At 40.8% G+C, this 19,613-nt stretch overlaps 1 protein-coding gene across 1 annotated transcript; it reads left to right on the forward strand.

Moving 5' to 3' along the window:
• Nucleotides 1-2,335: 2,335 nt before the first annotated feature.
• Nucleotides 2,336-17,967, forward strand: TMEM189 (transmembrane protein 189). The gene is made up of 5 exons (XM_009998664.1): nucleotides 2,336-2,461; nucleotides 11,432-11,523; nucleotides 12,807-12,951; nucleotides 13,578-13,790; nucleotides 16,808-17,967. Exons 1-5 carry the CDS (start codon nucleotides 2,437-2,439, stop codon nucleotides 16,927-16,929), a joined length of 597 nt encoding a protein of 198 aa, XP_009996966.1. The 5' UTR covers nucleotides 2,336-2,436; the 3' UTR covers nucleotides 16,930-17,967.
• The last annotated feature ends 1,646 nt before the right edge of the window (nucleotides 17,968-19,613 follow it).

The raw sequence follows: 19,613 nt of genomic DNA on the forward strand, positions 1-19,613 counted from the left end.
TGAGAAAAGGTGATGTGTCATGTCTTTCAGCTGGTCTAGATACGTGGTTCTGATCCAGGCAGTGACTGATTCCTGTGCTTTACAGCAAAGCAGTCACTAACTTTACCTACCTACTGTGCTTGTGATCATAAGGAAAAGATTTTCCTCCCCAAATGTCCTGGTTAAACCGTGACATGAAACAACTTGCTACCCTTATCTTTAGCTGTAGACAGAAGTTGCTGTTAAGTCTGAAGCAGTGTGTGCATAGTGACATCTGTCAGCAGTGAGCTGTGATCAGATGTGCAACTTTTTTGTGGCGTTACATAAATAATTTACATAAACTATGTCAGAATATGTGTTATGGTAGAAGCACATAGTGTTGAAGTACTGAGCTCTTAAGGATGGGGATTATGTGCAATTGTGCAGAGTGAACATAATTCTGGAATATTTCCACAGTTTCTTTAAGCATATGCTTTGTGGCTTTGCCACTTTGTTCCCTTCATGTGGGATGTAGTTTTTGAGTGGTCTTTAAACACAAATTATTGGTGCTGACTCTACTCCTTTGACTGATCTGCCTTCCTAGTCTGTCCAGAGCTGGGACTGCATTTCTGGACTCAGATGTTTTCAGGCAATCTGTGTTGGGATCCCTGTGTTCAGAGTACAGTGGTATTTGCATAGACTGAACTCTTGGGACTTGCTGGTAAGGAGCCTAGTGTTTCCCCACAGTCAGCTAATTGTTCCGTGTGGATCTACCCACTTAGCTCCTCTAATCAGGGTGTGGTTTTCTTAGGCAGGAAGTGATTGTTAATTAACTCTTACTTTCATTCCTCCAGGGACCTCTTTATAGAATGTCCCACGTTGTGACCTGCTGCTGTCTTGAAATATGTGTGTTCTTGTGTCTTAATTTAATTTTACAATTCTCTGCTACTGCAGAGGATGTTAATTTATATACTTGTGGCCTTTGTAGAACAGAACTCTGAACAGTAGAAGTCGTTGTCCATGCTTTAAAATATTGTGTTGTAGGCACATCAAAGATAACACTGATCCTCCTTTGGTGTTCTTGTTTTCCTTTTCATTGCATGGTATAGATGAGAAGGATGTCTTGATTTAGCGTTTAGGAGGATAAACATGATCAGACAGCAGGTCAACACAGAGGAGTAGTAAGAAAGAAATTCCTGTCTTGAACACAAGCCAGACGTGAGCTCCTCTGAGAGGAAGTGCACCTCATGTAGTGCTTACCAGTGGTTCCCTGCATCTCAGACTGGAGTGGTGTGGAGTGTTTAAGGCTGCAGGAGGGCATGGGGAGCAGCCTGGGGGTGAACTGCTTTGGGAGGCCCTGGGCAAGAGGCAGCTCTGCTGGCTGATCCCCTGGAATAGGTGAAGACTAGCCTGTCTGCTTCTGATCATCTTAAGAGCTAACTACAGCCAGGGCCCTTCTGGGCCAAGGGGGCAGCTCAGATTGCCTTGGATTTAGGCATTAAAGGTCTGTGTCTGATGCCTTAATCCATGCAGGTCTCACACTGAGTGCTCACTTGCTCTCAGCATCAGTGCCTTGTGAGGATTCAGCAGTGATTGACAGGCCAAAGCTTTCTGCTGCTCATCTGAATATTCAAAGTGTTACCATACTCTGATGTGTCTGTTCTCCCTTTATAGGCAACAAATAAGATCTTTGTAGAGGTATGAAGTAGCACAGCAAGGTACAAGAGAGAATTTGTGCCAGTTCTTTCTCATTGCTTTTTCTGTCTCTTGTCATCTCAGAAGGGCAGAGAGGCCTTTTGCCAAGGAGCAAGAAGGCAAAGACAGGACTGCAGGAGTTAAGTACACAAGCTCAAGAAGCACACTTGCAATGTTAGGAACGTGCTTCTGGGGCCACCAAAATATGGGAGGATGCTTTTTCCAGTTAGTATAACAGCTGTATTTACATTTATGAGAATTTAATTATTACAGATCATGAGGTGATTTAACTACAAGGTATTTGAGGCCAGAAATTTGTTTTCAAATTTGTTCTCAGTCGCACTGAATATTGAACGAAATGCAAATTCGAAAAAAGATGTGATGTGGAGGAACATTGTGCCGGTGACCGCAGGGGAAAGGAAAGTAGGACAGTGTGAGATGATGTCTGATTTGTCCCTGTTATTTGGGCAAGGACAGAGGGAAGGGGTTAGCTTGGGGAAGAGGAATGTCATTTAACAAAATATGCACACCTCCCATGGTTAGATAAGCTTGTTTCAGTTCCCTGTCAGAGAAGTGGAGTCAGTCATCCAGGCAGTAGAATAGTCTATTATTTCAGACTTCAAAATGTCCTCTCAGATCAAAGTAAAACATGTTTTTTTTTTCCTTTTTTTTTCTTTCTTTTCAACAGGAAAGAGACTACAAGAATGGATCTCTGTCGTCTTATGCTTCTCTCTGATCTGTTTCAATTTTTACAATCTTCTCTTCTACTTGAGACTGGAACACATGCCCTCTGTTGTTGTTGGGATATGTAAGTAGGAGCTGTTCACTGCCCTGACCCAGGCAAACCTGCCTGGTCTGGTGCCAGAAACAAATGTGTGATATTTCAAGCTTCACTTGCTGTTGGAAAGGAAGAGGGATGTTTGTCCATGTGCAATTGTGGTGCCTCTGAAACTGAGAGAGTCTGCAAAACTCTTACTGCTTTTTGTCTTTCATTTCAATGGCTTCTCAGTGTCTCAAAGTTGAAGCTTTTAACACAGCTATGTAAGCTTGGTTCTTCCATCTCCATTGCAAGTGTGAGGGACTATTGAGAGGGAAAATAGCTGTCAAACTGAGGACTGGAAACAAAATATATTAACAAAAATATTTACAAGAACTTTTCAGAAAGCAGAAGTCCAAGAGAATCTTATAAAAGGTGTTTCAGGCATCAAACTGGCTGGGTTTCTGGGGACTGATAACAAAACCAGTATTTTGGAGTACTATGCTTTCATGTCAGGATGTGAAGTTTTGGGCTTTATCTTGAATGATTACTTTTTTCCAGCAATGTGAGGGGAGTTGCAGCTCTCTTTTGCTGATTAATGTAATTTTTGGTCTCTTACTACTTCATTTGATTGGAAGCATAAGCAAGCAAGCTCATCTTTGCCTTAGATCTGTAGAGACATTTAAGTTGGCTGGATCTTGGCAATACAGAGCTAGCTGCTCTAGATGCAGTGTGAGCTGGTGATTTCACTTTTTCACTGGAGGAGATGAAGAACTAGTAAAGGATTCTAGTTTGATGCTGTGCAGCTTTACTGGTAGAGTCAGTAATTACATGGAATTAGCTAAAGGAAAAACTTGTCTCGGAATAAGCTGTGTGTGAAAAGGGCTCCACAACATCCATTACATCACCCAAAGCCTAAACACGTGTACAAATTGAATGTTGCTTAGCACTCAGAACCTAGTGTCAGTGTTTCCATCAACTTTGTGGTGTTAGGATAGTATTGAAATGCTGTGGCACAGAATGTTCCTGAGAGCAGGCAGAAGGGCGGACAGTGGAGCAGGTAGAGCTGCAGCAGGAGATAACCTGTGGCTGACTCAGTCTGTTGGCATTACCTGGGCAGCAAATGTTACTGGTCATTGTATGGGAGGGGATCTAAGAGGATTAAGTTTAGAAACAGGAAGAGTCAGCTCTGCAATGCCTTTTATAATTTTCTGGTGAACTTTTAGTATGGGATGAGGGAGGGAAGAGAATAGTAGGTAAGCATTTCACCAGTCTTCTACTGTACTTGACATGCATATTGAATGCAATATTAACTTGTGGTGGTGTTTGTGTGTGAATGTTTATGTATTTTCATATCAACTCTCTCATTAACTGAAAGAACATATGGTGTCATTCATTAGGACACCATATAAGCTAGCTGCAGGTGTCCAGTTTCTGTGCTTTATAAGAAAAGTAGCTTTTCTGTAAACTGTGTGAGGTGTATGTTTTAGAGGATGGTACTTCTTTGTAATTGCTGTTGCATAGTGGTAATGATTAAAAAAACCAAGCAAAAAACCAACCAAACAAAAAAAAAACAAAAAAGCAACAAAAAAAGCCCACCAAAACCAAGCAACAAACAGAAATCCAACTAGAAGATTCAAACAGTGATATATGACAGATGCCATGAATTTCTGTCAAAGCTGAGATGATGCCTGTTTAAAGGTTATTTGCTTTGTGTTGGGGGTAAGAGAGAGGGGTGTCCTTGTGGGAATCATTCCAGCTCTCTTGCCTGATTTAGTCTTGTCTAATCTTGGCTGGTGACATGAAGGTGTTGGGAGGAAAAGAAGAACACACCCTGATAGTTGCTCCATAATTTTGAGGACAGATGCAGACAAGAGAATGGGTAAAGATGGTTAACCTGTAGAGCAATCTATTTGCAACTGGCTTTCATCTCTTAAGTTAATATTGATAAAAACTTGAGTTGTCTGATATCCTGGTTACCAGTTTAGCTGATAAAGCAGACAATTCACTGATAATATTATTTAAGCAGTAGTGAATGATTAAAGTAGCAGAATCTGGATTCTGTGTAAATAAAGGAGTGTGGAAATAACTGATAGTGTTTACAAAAATGAGTGCAATAAAATAATAAGTGCTGCACGCTGTCTTGTTTTGCTGTCTAACTTGATTAAGTTGTTTCTCCAGATAAAGTATGAATGTTATCTATAATTCCCAGTTATGATTAGGTTTTATAAAGATCTGTGAAACTCATCTCCCAGAATTTCCTGATTCCTAAATACAGCATGCAGCACAATGGATAAGATAGAGGAATACTGAGTCACAGATATTGTCAGATGTGTTCCTATTGAGAGCTTTCCTGAAACTTGGATTAGAATATTGACCTTTGAGATGAGATTAAAAAATTGATATTCTGCTAATAAAGACTTGGCTCTCAGTAGAGTTCACATCAGGTCTTTGGAAATCTGAAAGTGATCAGTTATTCAGTGGGCTGGGTCTGACCAGCTGCACAGGCCTGTTCTTTAAGATGCATTGTTGGAACTCCCAATACACTCTTATATCAACATATTTTTTTCTTTTAGGAAATAGAGAGTAGTTTGATCCAATCCTCCGCATCATCTCACCTAGCCTAAACCAAATATATATATATATAATTAAAGGCTGTGTGATATCTGTTTTTTCATGCCTTTAATTGCTCACATAATTGTTACATGGGTAAAACTAAACACCTTCATCTAGAAAATCTTGGGGCAAAAAAGCTCTGATCCTCCTGCTAGTGGCAGCCTGCAAGCTTTTACTTCCTTGTGTGCTGAGAGCAGGCAGTCTGCTGAGGCTGCCCTGGCGTGGCGTGCTGTCATTTGCTGTGCTGAATCACCTGCCTGCTGCTTGTGGGCTGAGGAAGGCAGGCGAGAACTTTGTGGCCTTGCTGTAGAGCAGCTCTGCAGCTGCCTCGTTTTCTGCTGACTAAAGATGATCTTGCCTCAAAGGAAGAGGAACCCATGTGAGTCTCTTATCTTTCAGGCGTTTTAAAAGACACATGAGACAGCTCCCTTCCTCTCCTCACTATCAGAAAAACCCCCCACAAAAATAGGCAGAGGATGGATCTTTTTCTTGGTGTTTCAGTGTTAAATCCAGTCATGCCCTACTCTGAATGTCTTAAACTGCTGAGGAGCCATGAAAATTTTGCTTTTTGTGCAAGCCTACAACTATGTAGATTTGAATTTGGTATTTTATTTGCATGAACACAGTTGACTCTAGGGTAGACCTGGGCAGGATGGCTGGGTCTGATGGCAGTTTAATGCCCCAGTTTTTCAGCCTCAGCAGGATACCATCCCAACAGTACAGCAGAACCAGAGCAGCCTCTGCCTCTGTGATAGAAGCTCAGTAGTGGTGGGGACAAGGTTGGCATAGGTATGAATTGTGTGATAAACAGAAAAGCCTCCCCAAAACAACTATGGTTAGGCTTAATAGCTCTTACACTTTCAGGTAACTTTATGGTGTCCAACATATTTTTCAATATATATGAGTTGTTTGTGTGTGTGTATATATATAGGTGGTATATTAAGAGCATCTAGATAAAAAGTTTGGCAAATTACAGCACAAATTCTGGTTTTCATTTTTGCCTCCCTCCTCGTGCCTTTGTATTGGGTTTTAAAGCCTTTTTCAGAATTGGTTGACTCATTTCTGACATTGGACTTTAATCTGCTGCCACGTTTGTTCTTAGATACTGTTTATTGCAGTCTTAAAATAAAAATAAGTTTGTCTTGTAACCTGTTTATATTAATAAGAACTGCTCCACATAGGGCAGATATCTTTAGAAACATCTTGTGACATGACGCAAGGTACAAGCAATCATTGCTGACTGGAGAGGTGGGGAACTAATTTTTTAAACCTATTTGAGGTTTCATTATTGCAGATGTTGTGAGTTAGCCAGAGAGAGCATGGAAAAGGAATTGCTTAGTTCATGTTCAAGTTAGAAACTTGCTCTGACCAAGGCCCCAGACCTTTTTGTGTTTCAAGCTTGAGTAGCTCTGCAGAGCAGCTCTTGGTTACCTGCAATGCAGAGCCAAATGATGAATGTGTGCAATAACTGAAAGCTCTGGCACACGTTGGAGTAAAAGTACTCTGGAGGCTCTGGGAGCTTTATGAAAGGGACTGCTGTGCATGTGGATCAGCTGCTGCCTTAGAGAAGAGACAGAATTGTGACCATGTCACTTCACTTCAGATTTACTTTGGATATTAAAATGAGTTTTCACTTGACATTTTTATTTAAAAGGTCCTTGAAATTACACCAAGTACACTCAATTAACAAAGGAAAATTATCCTTCAGTGTTGGTCCAACTAAGCCAAATATTTTCTCACCTGCACTCTCTGTCTGAAGTAACTCTGTTACTTCTTTATTTGGGTAACTTTGTGTTTTCCATCCTAAATTGTATCATCTCTTAAAGATGGAAACTTCAAGGTCTGTTTACTTTTAGTTATACTTTGTATTGCACCAATAAAATTGTGTTGCACTAACACAATTTGTATTATAGCTCTTCTTCTGTTGATCCATTTTGTAGCAGTTGTGTGTGTGAACTTAGGAGCTCTGGGCTGTTCCAGTGCCACAGGATCCTACAAGCTGTTGGTCTGGACAGTGGAATTACAAAGTTGCTGGTTTGCACTCGCAGGTGATGTGGACACCACTTATCTGTTCTCTGAACTTGGATTAGGGGATGAACTTCTCAAGTGGACCAGCAGCTGTTCTCAGGCAGGGAGATGAAGGCTGTGCCCTGACAGGGGAGAGGTGATCCCTGTGAGCCTGCGTTCCCTGGCAGCAGGGGAGTCTGTGTGTTCCCACTTGTGTGCACAGTGGACGTGCTGTTGCTCTTGATGTCAGCAACAGCGGCTGGGACAAAGGCAGCTCTGTGTGCTTGCCGAGTTGTCAGGGGCTCTCTTAAAGTTGCAGGGGACTTTGGCTCAAGGATTTCAGAGGTGTAGGTCCCAGTGGCCCAGATTCCTGCGGTGCCTCTTGCACTTCAAAACACTGACACACAGTGGAGTGTTGCCCATGGAGTGGGCTATAGTGAATGGTGGGTAGTGAGTGGTGACAGTGATCTGATTCAGTGGCAGAGTGCAAGACTCCACCAAAACCAGCATCAGGGCTGCTTACATCCTGTGCCAGGCAAATGTTCAGGTATTGGATCCTCTCAGGGTGCCCACGTGCATGCACAAAACTGCCTGGTCCTCCAAGAGCTGAGCTCACCCTGCTTGGTTCCTGGGTGCATTTTAAGTTGATGAAACTGGAGGAGTAGTTTGATTAGTCATACTAAGGAAAGTATTGGATTTTTTTTAATATTTTTTTTTTTAGCAAAGGAAGATTTGTTCCTGGTTTCCATTTAGTATTCATTGTTCTTTAAAATTACTTTTGTCTGGGATGGCTTAATTGCCTTTTCTGGTAATGCATTTTCAGGGAAAATAAGTACACACAATGATATGTTTTGTTTAAGAACCTGTGGCCTGGGTAAAGTCAAGATTTTGTCATTAAATGTAAGTTACTTTAAAAAATAAGCTGGAGAAGCTTTCCCATCAGCTGGAGAAGTGGTAGGAATAGCTTGCTTTGTGCTAATAGACTAAGATTAAAGACATTAAAATAGGATTTGGCTGTTCCTATAATTAGGTTTATTGGGTAGTGATTCTCAGCCAAGTCATGCTTTAGGATCTGCTGCTGCTCCATGCCATGGGAGATGGTGCCCTGATTCCTTGGGGATCTCCTTTTGCTGGTATCTTCTGGCAGCATCTACCAGGCTGCGTGGTTTCTGTGCAGAGGCTGGGGATCAGGACTGTCATCATGAGACAAGGCAAGAGCTGATCCTGTGCCTGGCAGCATTGCTGGGGGCTTTCCCATAGCCGGGAGTAACTGGAGGATACAGGGGAAAGAAGAGAGATGTCCACTATGAGCAACATGCCATTCTTGCAAAATAAGCTTGTGGGACTTAGGGTAGAGTTTTCATGTTTCTGGAGTGCATACATTATAGGCATGGCTTATTTGAAAATCCTTTTATAACATATCTACTATATATAATAATACTGATAATATTCCAGCCCTTCTTCACTTCATGTTTTAGCTGTGTTCTCTGCTTACTTGCACTGCTAGGTTCAGTTCTGGCAGAATGTTTCTCAGTTTTAAATAGCCACTTCTTTTCTTGCTCTTAACTGCTACACTTTATTCTTGTTGAAGTGTTCAGGGATTAGGATTTAGAAAGAAATTCTTTAGTGTGAAGGTGGTGTGAGTATTCAAGGGCAATTTGGATGGGGCTTGGAGCAACCTGGTCTAGTGGGAGGAGTCCCTGCCCATGCGGGGGGTTGGATCAAGCTGATCTTTAAGGTCCCTTCCCACCCAAACCATTCTGTGATTAGTTTCTTAGCCTCATAACTTGCCATAGTATCAAACCCCTGCCTTCTCTGAAAGTGACTATATGTGGAATGTAGATAACTAAGGTATTTTATTTTTATAAGTATACAAGTAAAAGTCAACTGTTACTTTAGCATCATGATTTTTAGAAAACAAACTTCTCTGTTGTGGAATTAGCCACTCCCCCAGCTCTTTAGCATTCAATTAGTTCATACAGTCACTCATTAAAAATTAATGTACTTCTCAATTATGTTACTTGTAGCATCAAGTTATTAAGTAACATTTTATGCTTTTTTTTTTCCTCTCCAGAGACTTAACTGAATTTTTTATGTAAACATGAAACTTTATATACTCTAAGGCTTCTGGGCTACAATTTGAAAATTGTATCTATGCAAAGCCAGGCTTACACCTGGCTCTATAAAATTGTGGTGAAGTGCAACTTTTTGTTGCAAAATGGGGGCTGCAAAAGAGCAGTCGTTCTAGCAAGTGGTCAGTCGTTCTAGCAAGTGGTCAGTCATCTGCTACCAGCTGAAGTTCATTTGTACACCTCTTGGTCTCCCTGTATGCCAGGCCTTTTTCCTTTCCCGCGATTCACCAGTCTGCTTTCAAATCTGCAGACAAGATGCAAACAAAGTGCTGGAATGCTAGTCATATATGACATTTGGTATAGGTTTTGCTCTTGTATTACAACTCATACACAATTGCTGAAGAGTGAGCAAGCCCTTCTACAGTACAGCTGAAATGTGATTTCTGGTAGTTAGATTTCCTTTCAGAGTTCCTTAGTATAATGCACTGCTTCAGGCACCCTTCTTTCTTTCCTCTTAGCTTCCTACCAGCTGACATCAAAGTAACATGTGAAATATCTATTGAACTGTCAGTATTTTGTCTCTGCTTTTGTTGTTGCTCTGCTGTTATTTCAGTCTCTGATAATGCAGTGTGCTGGAGGCGATGCGGGTTAACAGGGTGATTACCTCAGCAAGAATGGTATTTTAGTTGTTGCAAAGTGAAGTGTTTGGATATCTTCCCCCTGGATCGAGGCTGTTTGCTCTTTCAGCTGCTGGGTGCAAATCCAAAAGCTATTGTGCTCCTTCCTGTCTCACTGTAGCTTACATGTGAGGTAAGAAGTGCTGCCTTCCCCTTTCAGAGCCTGAACATTGACTCTGTAGAGAATCACCGAGTATGCTCGTGTGCATATTCACTGGGTGGTCAGTCTTGGAAAAATGAAAAGAAGAATCTTTTTGATATTTTTCTTAATCTGAAGGGACAGCACTGCAGTGAATAGGATCCTGATTCTTTAGTCTGGTTCATTCTTCAGCAAACTGGGACTCTCTCCAGACATGGTTAATCTCTCTTGAATCAAATCTGTTCAGAGCAAGATGTGCAGGCATGATGAACTAGTACCTCTTGGTCTCCCTTTTCTTTAAGGGGCAGGCTCTGACTGTCGTAAATACCTCGAGTGTTGAGGTCCCAAGGCAGTCTCCTGCTCTTTGCTCTAGCCATATTGCTCTGGTATGTGCCACATTCTTCCAGCCTCTCCATTAAAAACACAGGTATTTCTTTGGCAATCTTCTCCAAATTTTCTTCCTCAAAAGCAGAGGACCTGACAGCAGTGCTCATGCAGGAGGGTGCCTCAAACTGTTTTGGAGACTTCATTACTAAAGGGATTGGGAGCCTGAGAGTAGGGATGACTTCTGTAAGGGAAGAATCATAGTGTCTGTTAAATACCATCTGACAGATCTATGACTAACTGAGACATCTACAGCTATTCTGATCAAACAATATATCTTATGTCCTTACTTTTAAATATCAGAATTACCCAGAAACTTTAGGTAGATTATCCAGAACATCAAGGAAGAAATAGGACTTTACATGCAAGAACTGAAAATTATCTTTATTTGACTGCAGTTTCAAAATTATTGTGGTTGGCAGCCAGAAAAATCTTTATACTTCTTGCAACAGCCTCTGTTTAGTGGTGTATCAAGCTTGGTTTGCAAATTCCACAAGTGGAAAATGTTCCTTACAGAGAATCATTAACATCATTTCTGGGGTCTTGCCTGAGGCTTTGCAGATGCCATAATCTTGGAGTTGTTCAACGTTCCAGTCTAATGTTGTGAGTGGTGTTGCTGTACCCAGGAGTGGCTTCTCAACTGGTGTTTATCTGTAGTTGTTGGAATTCAGTACTGCTTGTTTACAGAAGTGAGAGAGCAAGGGAGAAGAGGAAGGCTCTGCAGTTAGTATTATCTGTTGGGGGGGCTTCAACAGCTATTTCATACACAAGTAATCTCTTAAAAACAACTGAAGAAGGGAGTAGGCAGACCTGAGTGACCTAGTTCTCATTTATTAGTATTTTTCATGCCAGTAACTGTAAAGATTTGTCAAGCTCTTTTGTAGAAGGTGGATTAAACACAAAATTTATAGATTTGAAGAAGATTGTAACCACCCAAATGGAGTCTTGTTAGTGTCTTACTCCTGGTTGCCTAACCTTATGTTTATTCAGATGGGGTAGATCTCTTGTAGTTGTAAATATCTAAGTTAGAGGTGGATAAACAAGTAAACTTGTAAAACAAGTGTAAGATGTGAATATGTCGGTAAAAATGCATTTGTTTATCTGACTGTCTCTCTCCTCATTCAAGTTGCAGGAGTCATTACAGCTGATTTTCTATCAGGATTATTTCACTGGGGAGCTGATACCTGGGGATCTGTGGAGCTACCCATAGTTGGAAAGGTTTGAGTTTCTTATCCTTAAGCTTGAAAAAGTTACAGAATAGTTTTCTGAAACACTTCAGTATTCCCACCTGTACAGTGTAAGCTGCACCTTTCTTGTAGTTTTGCAATGTAACCAACTCCCCCACCCTCCTCCACTGAGTAGTGCGGTAGATTGATAAAGTGTTATGTTTGTACTTGTCCTAGGTGACATGCAAGGTGACACCATTCCATTTTATCACCTTATTTAAGGTTTGCACAGTTTTTGCAATACCAGTGTTCACAGACCTTCCCAAGCTACCACAGGAGTGGCCTGTGACACCACACACATAGACATCTACACTGGCTAGACTTGTGTAGATCTTCCAAAAGGCCAATAAACACAGATGTTCTGTACCTGAACTCTCTAAAACCTGTCTTTTAAAACATGAAAACATTCCAGTAAGAAATCTCCCCAGTCTGCTTTGCTACTGGCCCCTGTGGTAAATGCAGTAGTACTGGAATGGTGGTAACTGAAGGTTTAGATTTGGGATGTGTTAAATACCTGCAGCTACAAATGCCAGAAGCTTAGAGGAAGGTTCACCTAATAAACAATAATCTGTTTTTTTTAAATCAATTTCACAGCTACCATTAATTCTCACAGTGCAATATTAGAAGGATCTCTATTTTTAAAAAAAGTATATGGGATATTCCTTGTAATTATCCAGAAATACATTAACTAGAGCAGTGGAATTAAGACAATTTGGTTTAGGCTTATTTTTTTTCCACTTTAACAGATTTAGTAGTCCTTGCATCCCTTTATCTGTGGACCATAGTTAAAAAAAAAAAGGGAGGTGGGGGAAAGAAAAAAGGGCACTGCAGGTGGCATTGTATGTGGTATAACTTGCCTTTAGTTTGTTCATGCAGTCATCTATAAGCCTGCACTTTCATTTTTTGGTGTTTTCTTGCTTTATCTGGTAGCAAGTGATTTATATTTGTGAATTTCACAGGCTTATTTTATCTGTGAAATTAAGATGCTGATTATTTGTTTTTGTAGCTTAGAGGCTGAAGTTCCTAAGTGGAAGTTAAGAATAAAACTGAAAGGCAATAAAAAACTGAGTTTGAGTCTGGGAACTGATTTGCTTTGTACAAAATTATCCGAAGTGTTGTAATCACAAAAGTTTGAATCCTGCTTTCATGCTTGTACTGTGGAACTCTCTGAAACTCGGAAATCAGATTTAAATGCTTGTGAGGTTTTTTGGGTTTTGTCTTTTTCCAATAACATAACTGGGCCATAGTGTCATGTTTATCAATTTGTTTTCTCAGGCTTTCATCAGACCTTTTAGAGAACATCATATTGACCCCACAGCAATTACCAGACATGATTTTATAGAGACCAATGGAGACAACTGCTTCATGACACTAGTCCCGTTGGCAAACATGGCATATAAATTTGTTTCTTTTTCCCCAGGTAAGGTGTTACTTCTGACTTATTTGGATTTAGCATTTTTGTTGGTATTTAAATTAGGTTCTCTGTGTGAAACTAGGAGAAATCGTTGAATAGGAGATGACAAGTAATAATTGTTGGAAGTGTGATGCTCCTGGGAGGAGGGAGGGAAATTTTTACTTATTGTTTTACTTGAAGGTCGAGGCAAAGTTTTTGTTCAACCCAACAGAGAACTGGTGGCTGAGGAGTCCTGGAAGGAAGCATTAGATGTTACATTAAATATTCTTTTTATAAGAGGGATCAAACTCTGTGTAGATAGGGAAATTCATTGTCCTGAAGTATCTAAAAATGCTTAATCTCTGCATTTGCAAACTAGAAGGACAAGAATCGAAAGATTAATTTTATAGATGTTTAACTCAGAGTCTTCTTGTTTCTGGTAAGTTGACAGGCGTAGGCACTTACCAGCCTGTTCTGTGACATTCTGGAGTTGTTGTGGCTCACTGGCTCTTGTGAAACTTCTGCCAGAGCGGCTTCATTGAGGCCCTTGCTCCTGTAGCAGCAGGCAGCTCTGTCTGGGCAAGACATCATTTTCGTAGCAGAAATTTACTTTGTCATAAATGGTATTTAAAGATACACATCTTGTTTTACAGAGGCGTTGTATGAAACATGTCCTTGGGAGTGTTATGTCTTTGCCCTTATCATCTTCATAACCATGACGAACCAGATTCACAAGTGGTCCCACACGTACTTTGGTCTTCCACGCTGGGTCATATTTCTCCAGGACTGGCATGTTATCCTGCCACGGAAGCATCACAGGATCCATCATGTGTCTCCACATGAGACGTACTTCTGCATTACAACTGGTACTGCCATCTGGTTCATGCTGCCAGCTTATTCTAGTAGTCTGTACAGTTCACCTAGCAAGATGTCATTTAGTGACAGACTATTAAAAACTTAGAAAATGACATGGTGAAGCTCACCATGCTCTTTGATAACAGCTCGTGCAGCATAGAAAATGTGGGGGAGAAGAGTAGTGATTGACTAAAAGGGAGCTTTCAGCCCCGGGGGGTAGTTGGTGGTACCCAGATCCAAGGGTGTTGTTGTAATCTCACACTAGGAATGGCTTTTGTTCACTGAAGTCTTAAAGCTGCTTGTTCCTTCAAAAGAGCATGTCATCTGCAAGTGCAGCTTACCTTGAGTGCTCACTTCTAAAGTAAGGCTTTTTCAGCATTCATTCCTTCTGATTTAGGACAGAGGAGTGGGCAGGCTTGCAGAAAACTGGCTTTACATTCCTCTTATCTATATTAAATTTTATGCTCACTGTACAGACACTATACTGAGTCACCAGTGTTGCGCAGTCCTGCATAAGTTACAAAATTAATCAGACAGCTGGAAATAAATTACTTTGGTTCTTCATTCTGTCATTGGCTTTGACAAACAGTTTGTGTCAGTTTTGAAATCTCTGCCAAGAAACAAATCTACTTCTCATGGCCAGACTGTCATGTAAGAACACGGTATAATTTGAGAGGCATGACTTGACAGATAATGGCAAAAATCTTGCCACACTAAGAGCTTTTTTCAGTTCTACTATGTCATCAAAGTTTAAGCTGGATGTTATTAGCAGTCTTGGGCTAGTTGCTTTTTTTTCTCTCACTAAAAATAAGCTTGTGCTTCCATTCACTCTGTGTTTTCTGTAAGTGTTCATACCATTCTAGTCTGGCATAACACAGCATGATAGATTGTGTGCTTGGATTTCCCACTGAAGCGAAGTGTTTCTGCAGCCCTAATTCTCTTAGGATGGAAGTGAGGAGGAGGACAGAAATACACAATCAATATGCTATTTAAAAGGGGCCTTTAGTGAGTAAAACAGGGCTAGTTATTATAATGCAGTCATTAGTGATTTGTGAGTTGACAGCCCGGTCCAAAGAGTACACTTGGTTCCAGACCTGACCTGTGCATGTAAAGGTCTGTCACTTCCCTGTATCATTGCCAGAGGAGGTGTCAGGTAGCAGAGCTTTCTGGCATTTCCAGTGTTAAAGCTTTTGGACTAACTGCCATTTTTAGACACCAGGGAGGAGTCATCCATTCCTTGAGGGCCGATGGCTGTGTTCATGGGAATTGCATGGGCTGACTTCCTAAAGGACAGGAGTGCACAGTGAGTTGAGTGGAGCTGCAGGACCCCAGGTGAGCCAGGAAAGGTCATGGATGAAAACAAGGCCTGTTGCACAGATGGTTACAGCTGCAGTGTCTGATGAGCTGTTGATCTAGCTCTCTAGCAACATGGTATTTCTTAGCAGTGAATATTCTGAGTGTTCTCTCCATTCAGTATTTCTGTCCCATAATAGCTACACACATAGTCTAAGACACCACCAGCAACAACACCTGTTTCCTTCTGCTGGCAGTGTCACCACTGTAGGGATGGGACTCAGACCTGGCAGAGCTGGCTTTGCAGCAGCTTCCCCATGTTCCATCCTCACGCTGTCCTGCCTTTCAGCTCTTTCCTCTAACATGAAGTGCTGCTGCTAGCTCACTGTTTCCATTGTGGTAACAACTTCATTCCTGCCTCTCCTTTGGTTTGTTGGGATTTTTTTTATGCCTTTTTCCCTTTCTAGAAAGGTACATGAAGTACAACATGCTTACAGAACAGTTCTCTAAGTGTGGGATAACTAATATAACTCTGTGCACATCCACCTCTTCCTGGTTGTTGGAAAAAACTTACAGGGAAATAACATTTCCCAGTGCTGATCTTGTTTGGTTTTCCTGGCGTTACAATATTTAATAAAACAGGCCTAAAGTTACTATGTAATAGGTTGTAATAAAGCTCTGAAATTGCCTCTTTGTGAGCTCTCCTGTCTCATGTATACATAAGTAGGCTGGCATCAAAATACAGTATCAGAAAATCAAGTTAATGTACTAATTAATATTGTTGAAGTGAGACATGAAACCCCTCTGAATTCTTGGTGAGGCCTGTTAGTGCTGTGAGCTCCAGCCTTACAGTCTGTGTAGTGCAGCTTTTCTACAAGGTGTTCAAAACACCCTGAATCTGTAGGCTGGGAAAGATGCTTGAAAGTACAGCCATTTTTACATGGAATGGTAAAAACCTGTGCTTTGGTGACCACTGAAGCCTTTCTGGTTGCTGTGAGGCAGAAGTGCTCTGTTACCTGAGCTGCACACCTTGGGGTGTGCTGCCCTTTTAATCCGGGGAGTGTCCAGCCTCAGCTGCCATTACATACACAGTGTCCCAGGTACTGGGACAAGAGTTCCCCACTGCAGGCTTCATTAGGAACCCGTTACACAAACTGCAATTTCACCCAGGGAGAGCACAAAACATTTCAGTGCCTTAAATAAAATTTATGTTTGAACTATCTAAACTTGAGGCTTTATTGAAGAAAAAACTTCTGCTTTCCTGAGCTGTAGTTAGTGGTGTTGAGGTTCCAAAGAGAACATTTATTTATTTTTTAAATATTTTTTTCTAGAAATTGCTGTTGATAATGTGTTTGAGATTTTGGAGCCTTGTTGTGTGTATTTACTTTCCTGATGTACTTACCTAATGAGAAGCACAGGAAAAAGCTGAGCTGGATTTGGTGATAGGGAAAAATAGCCAAAACTGTTGTGTTGGGGTGGGTTTTTTTGGTTACTTGAATTTCAATATTAAATCTAAGGTACTATTACTACAAGTATCTTCCTTCTAACACAAGTCATTCAATTAAATGGATCCTTTTCTGATAGTTTTGCAATGGCCATAGAGTAGTCCACATCTGAACTGCCCTTTTACGTTCACCTTGTGTTTAATTTAAAGGATGATATTAAATAAACATTGCAAGACATTGAACTTTGGATGCTATGACAAACTAATCCTTTTTCCTTTGCAATCCTCTAGGTTGGCTCAACTATCCATTAGAGAAGATAAGATTCTGGAGGTGTTTGGAGAACATTATCCAAGCAGTTACTGGAGAGAAGCCAAGAGCAGATGACATGAAATGGGCTCAGAAAATTAAATAACTTTTGCCAGCCTTCTGCAATCCTTAACTTGTTGCCAATGTTTTTTTTTTTAAAAAAAAAAAAGCCATCAGCCAAATTCAAGACCTGCAAAGAAGTAACAGACTCTAAAGCACAAACTAAAAAGTGCTAACACAAACTGTAATGAAAAGAACTAATTCTTAAAACGATACTTGAAATGAAGATGATTACTCTTACTGAGCACCTTTTTGTTTAGCCATGTCTGCTTACATCTTAATAAATACTTCATCACTAGCTCATAAGGTTATCAGGCAAACCAGAAGGCAGGACAGTCACTCCATTGGTACATGGTGGCGTAGTAAACATGTGTTGTATCAACATTATTTAACACTGCAAAAATAGCTTGTTGCCTCAGACCTCTAGGGGAATGGTGACAAGTTTGTCACTTCATGTTTGAGTCCAGATACACTGCATGAAAACAGTGTGTCAGAGTGATGGAAGCCTATAAAATCATCACTGTTCAATGCACTTAGTGATTGATGAAATTACAGCTCTGTCTTTGCTATCATGTTTAATCTAACTGACGTAATGTGGAACAGACTTCAAGAATCCCACTCCACCAGTGGGCCATGAATCCTCAAGTGTCTTCAGTTTCCCTTAAAATAAAATTGTTCTACGCTCTTCATGGAATTGAGCAACTGTTACTGCATAAGCCTTCAACTTAACAAGCCTCTGAGGAGAGGGAGGGCACCCAGTACAACACGTGCTCACGTTTGTTCATGTGGAGTGCTCACTGATGAGTCTTTTATTAAGTGTTTCCTACCCTGACAATAAATGTTTAAAATAGTTCTAGCATTGGGCACATTGCAAATAGCTGTATTCAAGAGCTCAAGGTATCAAACTTATAATGTTAGAAGGGAAATGTCAATGACTGGTGTTTTGTTCTTTTTTTTTAAGGTGCTTGCTTGTTTCTGTAAATAATATAAAGCCTTAATCTCTTCTGGTGTAATGGAATAATATTTTAATGTGATGTTTGAATGTATATAATATATTTATAACAAAGCAGTCGGATAATACTAATCATGTTTGTTAAGTCTTGTTGCTCTTCTTCATTCATGCACTGTCAGCGCTTGGTCCGAGAACTTGATCACTCATTGCAAAATACTTGATGCTGTTCCAGCCAACTGAAACACCTTATAGCCTCTTAAGCCTCATTTAGATTGAAATTATCTGTAGTTTTTCAGTTTTGTAGGAGCTTGATAACTGTTACACCAAACTCCAACACCTTTCAAGAAGTGCAGTTTATTCTGCTTTGAAGGCTGAGGAGTAATTATGCTGGACTGGGGGCAGGAGTTCCCTAAGATCATCCAGCAGGCACTTCTTGTTAAATCTGAGACTTTATCACCCCTTAGTAGTGAGTTGTGTTGAATTAAAACTGTTTCTTCCTGAAGTGTAGGGTAAGGGGGTTTTGAGTCATGGGTTTAGACTAACCTTGATGTTGTCCTCTTCAGATATGATGGATCACAACTCTCTAAGTTGTTCCTTCAGTGAAAATGGCTGAATGCAGATGTTTGACATGGTTCTACAGATGAAACTTGCAGTTGGTACCTTGGTTGCAAAATATTTAACATGTTTAAATGATTCAGAGCCTAGGAGAGGTTTATACTGTTGTATGAAACTGTTGGCTACTCCAATTGTCATACTCAATATCAACTCTCTGTGTTGCTTTGGCAGTAAAGAGGACTTCTGCTTCAGTTGAATTCTCAAAACACACTTGTTGAAATGGGAGGAAAAAGGAGAAATACCCCTGTAATGCTGTTTCAGTAGAAGAGAGGTGTGTGGTTTCATACTATATTGGGTCAAAAGAGCAGCTTGTCCCATATTTCTCCCATCCATCCCATCACAAGCCTTAGCAAAGAAGGCAATATATAGCACAGAGCAGGGGGCAGCAGCCAGGAGGTTGCAGACTTGGTTAGGGAGGATTGCTGCAAGCTGTAGGTTCTTTGTTAATTATTGCAGACTTCTCCCTGGTCTGGGTGCTTAAGAGGTTTGATTCTGTGCCAAACCTGTTAGCTCAAAGCTGCTCCTAGGAGTTATCTTCTTTTAATTTCCAGGTGCTGACTGTTTAGCCTTATATTAAAAAAATTGAGATGTGAATATAAATTTGGGTGCAGTAAAAGGTGGCTTCTGTCATGGAAGTCTGTGTGGTGATCATTACTCTGCATCAGTGAAGTTAGATCTGTTAATATTTGCTGTTTGTGGCTGAAACTTACTTTGAGTTTCTTTGGCATAACAGATGTTAAACTGAATGTTTGCTGAATGCTGGTGAGGTGGGGATGCAAACTACCCTGTGTCCAAAGCAAAAAATGCTTCTCCTTCCTCTTTGCCCCTTCCAGTGCAGTGTCCTTCAGTTCTAGAGGTGTAGGAATGCTTAGGGACCAATATCTATTGCTGTGAGTAGAAAGAACTGCAGCAGTTATTCCTGGCACCTTGACAGAAGTTTGAATTCATGCCTGCTTCTACCTTGAGACTCCCATAATCCATAGTCTGTCTGATTTGTGGTCCATGGTTGTCTGTCCCTCCTGTCCTCATCCCTTCCCTTTCCCTCAAGCTCAGCATAAGGAAACCAGTGTCAGTACAGCACAGGGCTCCTGTGTAAAATGGCCTTAAACCAGTAACTCCTTTGAGAGTTCATCTCATTGCAAGTTTAAAAGCCAAGTGGACAG

This window comes from Chaetura pelagica, unplaced genomic scaffold, assembly GCF_000747805.2.
Source record: "Chaetura pelagica isolate M959 unplaced genomic scaffold, ChaPel_1.0 scaffold275, whole genome shotgun sequence".
In the NCBI taxonomy this organism is placed as follows: domain Eukaryota; kingdom Metazoa; phylum Chordata; class Aves; order Apodiformes; family Apodidae; genus Chaetura; species Chaetura pelagica.

Excerpts from the sequence above, each read along its gene's own strand:
- TMEM189 (XM_009998664.1), top strand. The coding sequence starts at position 2,437 with ATGCCCTCTGTTGTTGTTGGGATAT. Across the intron at positions 2,462-11,431 it reads CTCTGTTGTTGTTGGGATAT|TTGCAGGAGTCATTACAGCT; the intron begins GTAAGTAGGAGC and ends TCCTCATTCAAG. Across the intron at positions 13,791-16,807 it reads GTACTTCTGCATTACAACTG|GTTGGCTCAACTATCCATTA; the intron begins GTACTGCCATCT and ends GCAATCCTCTAG.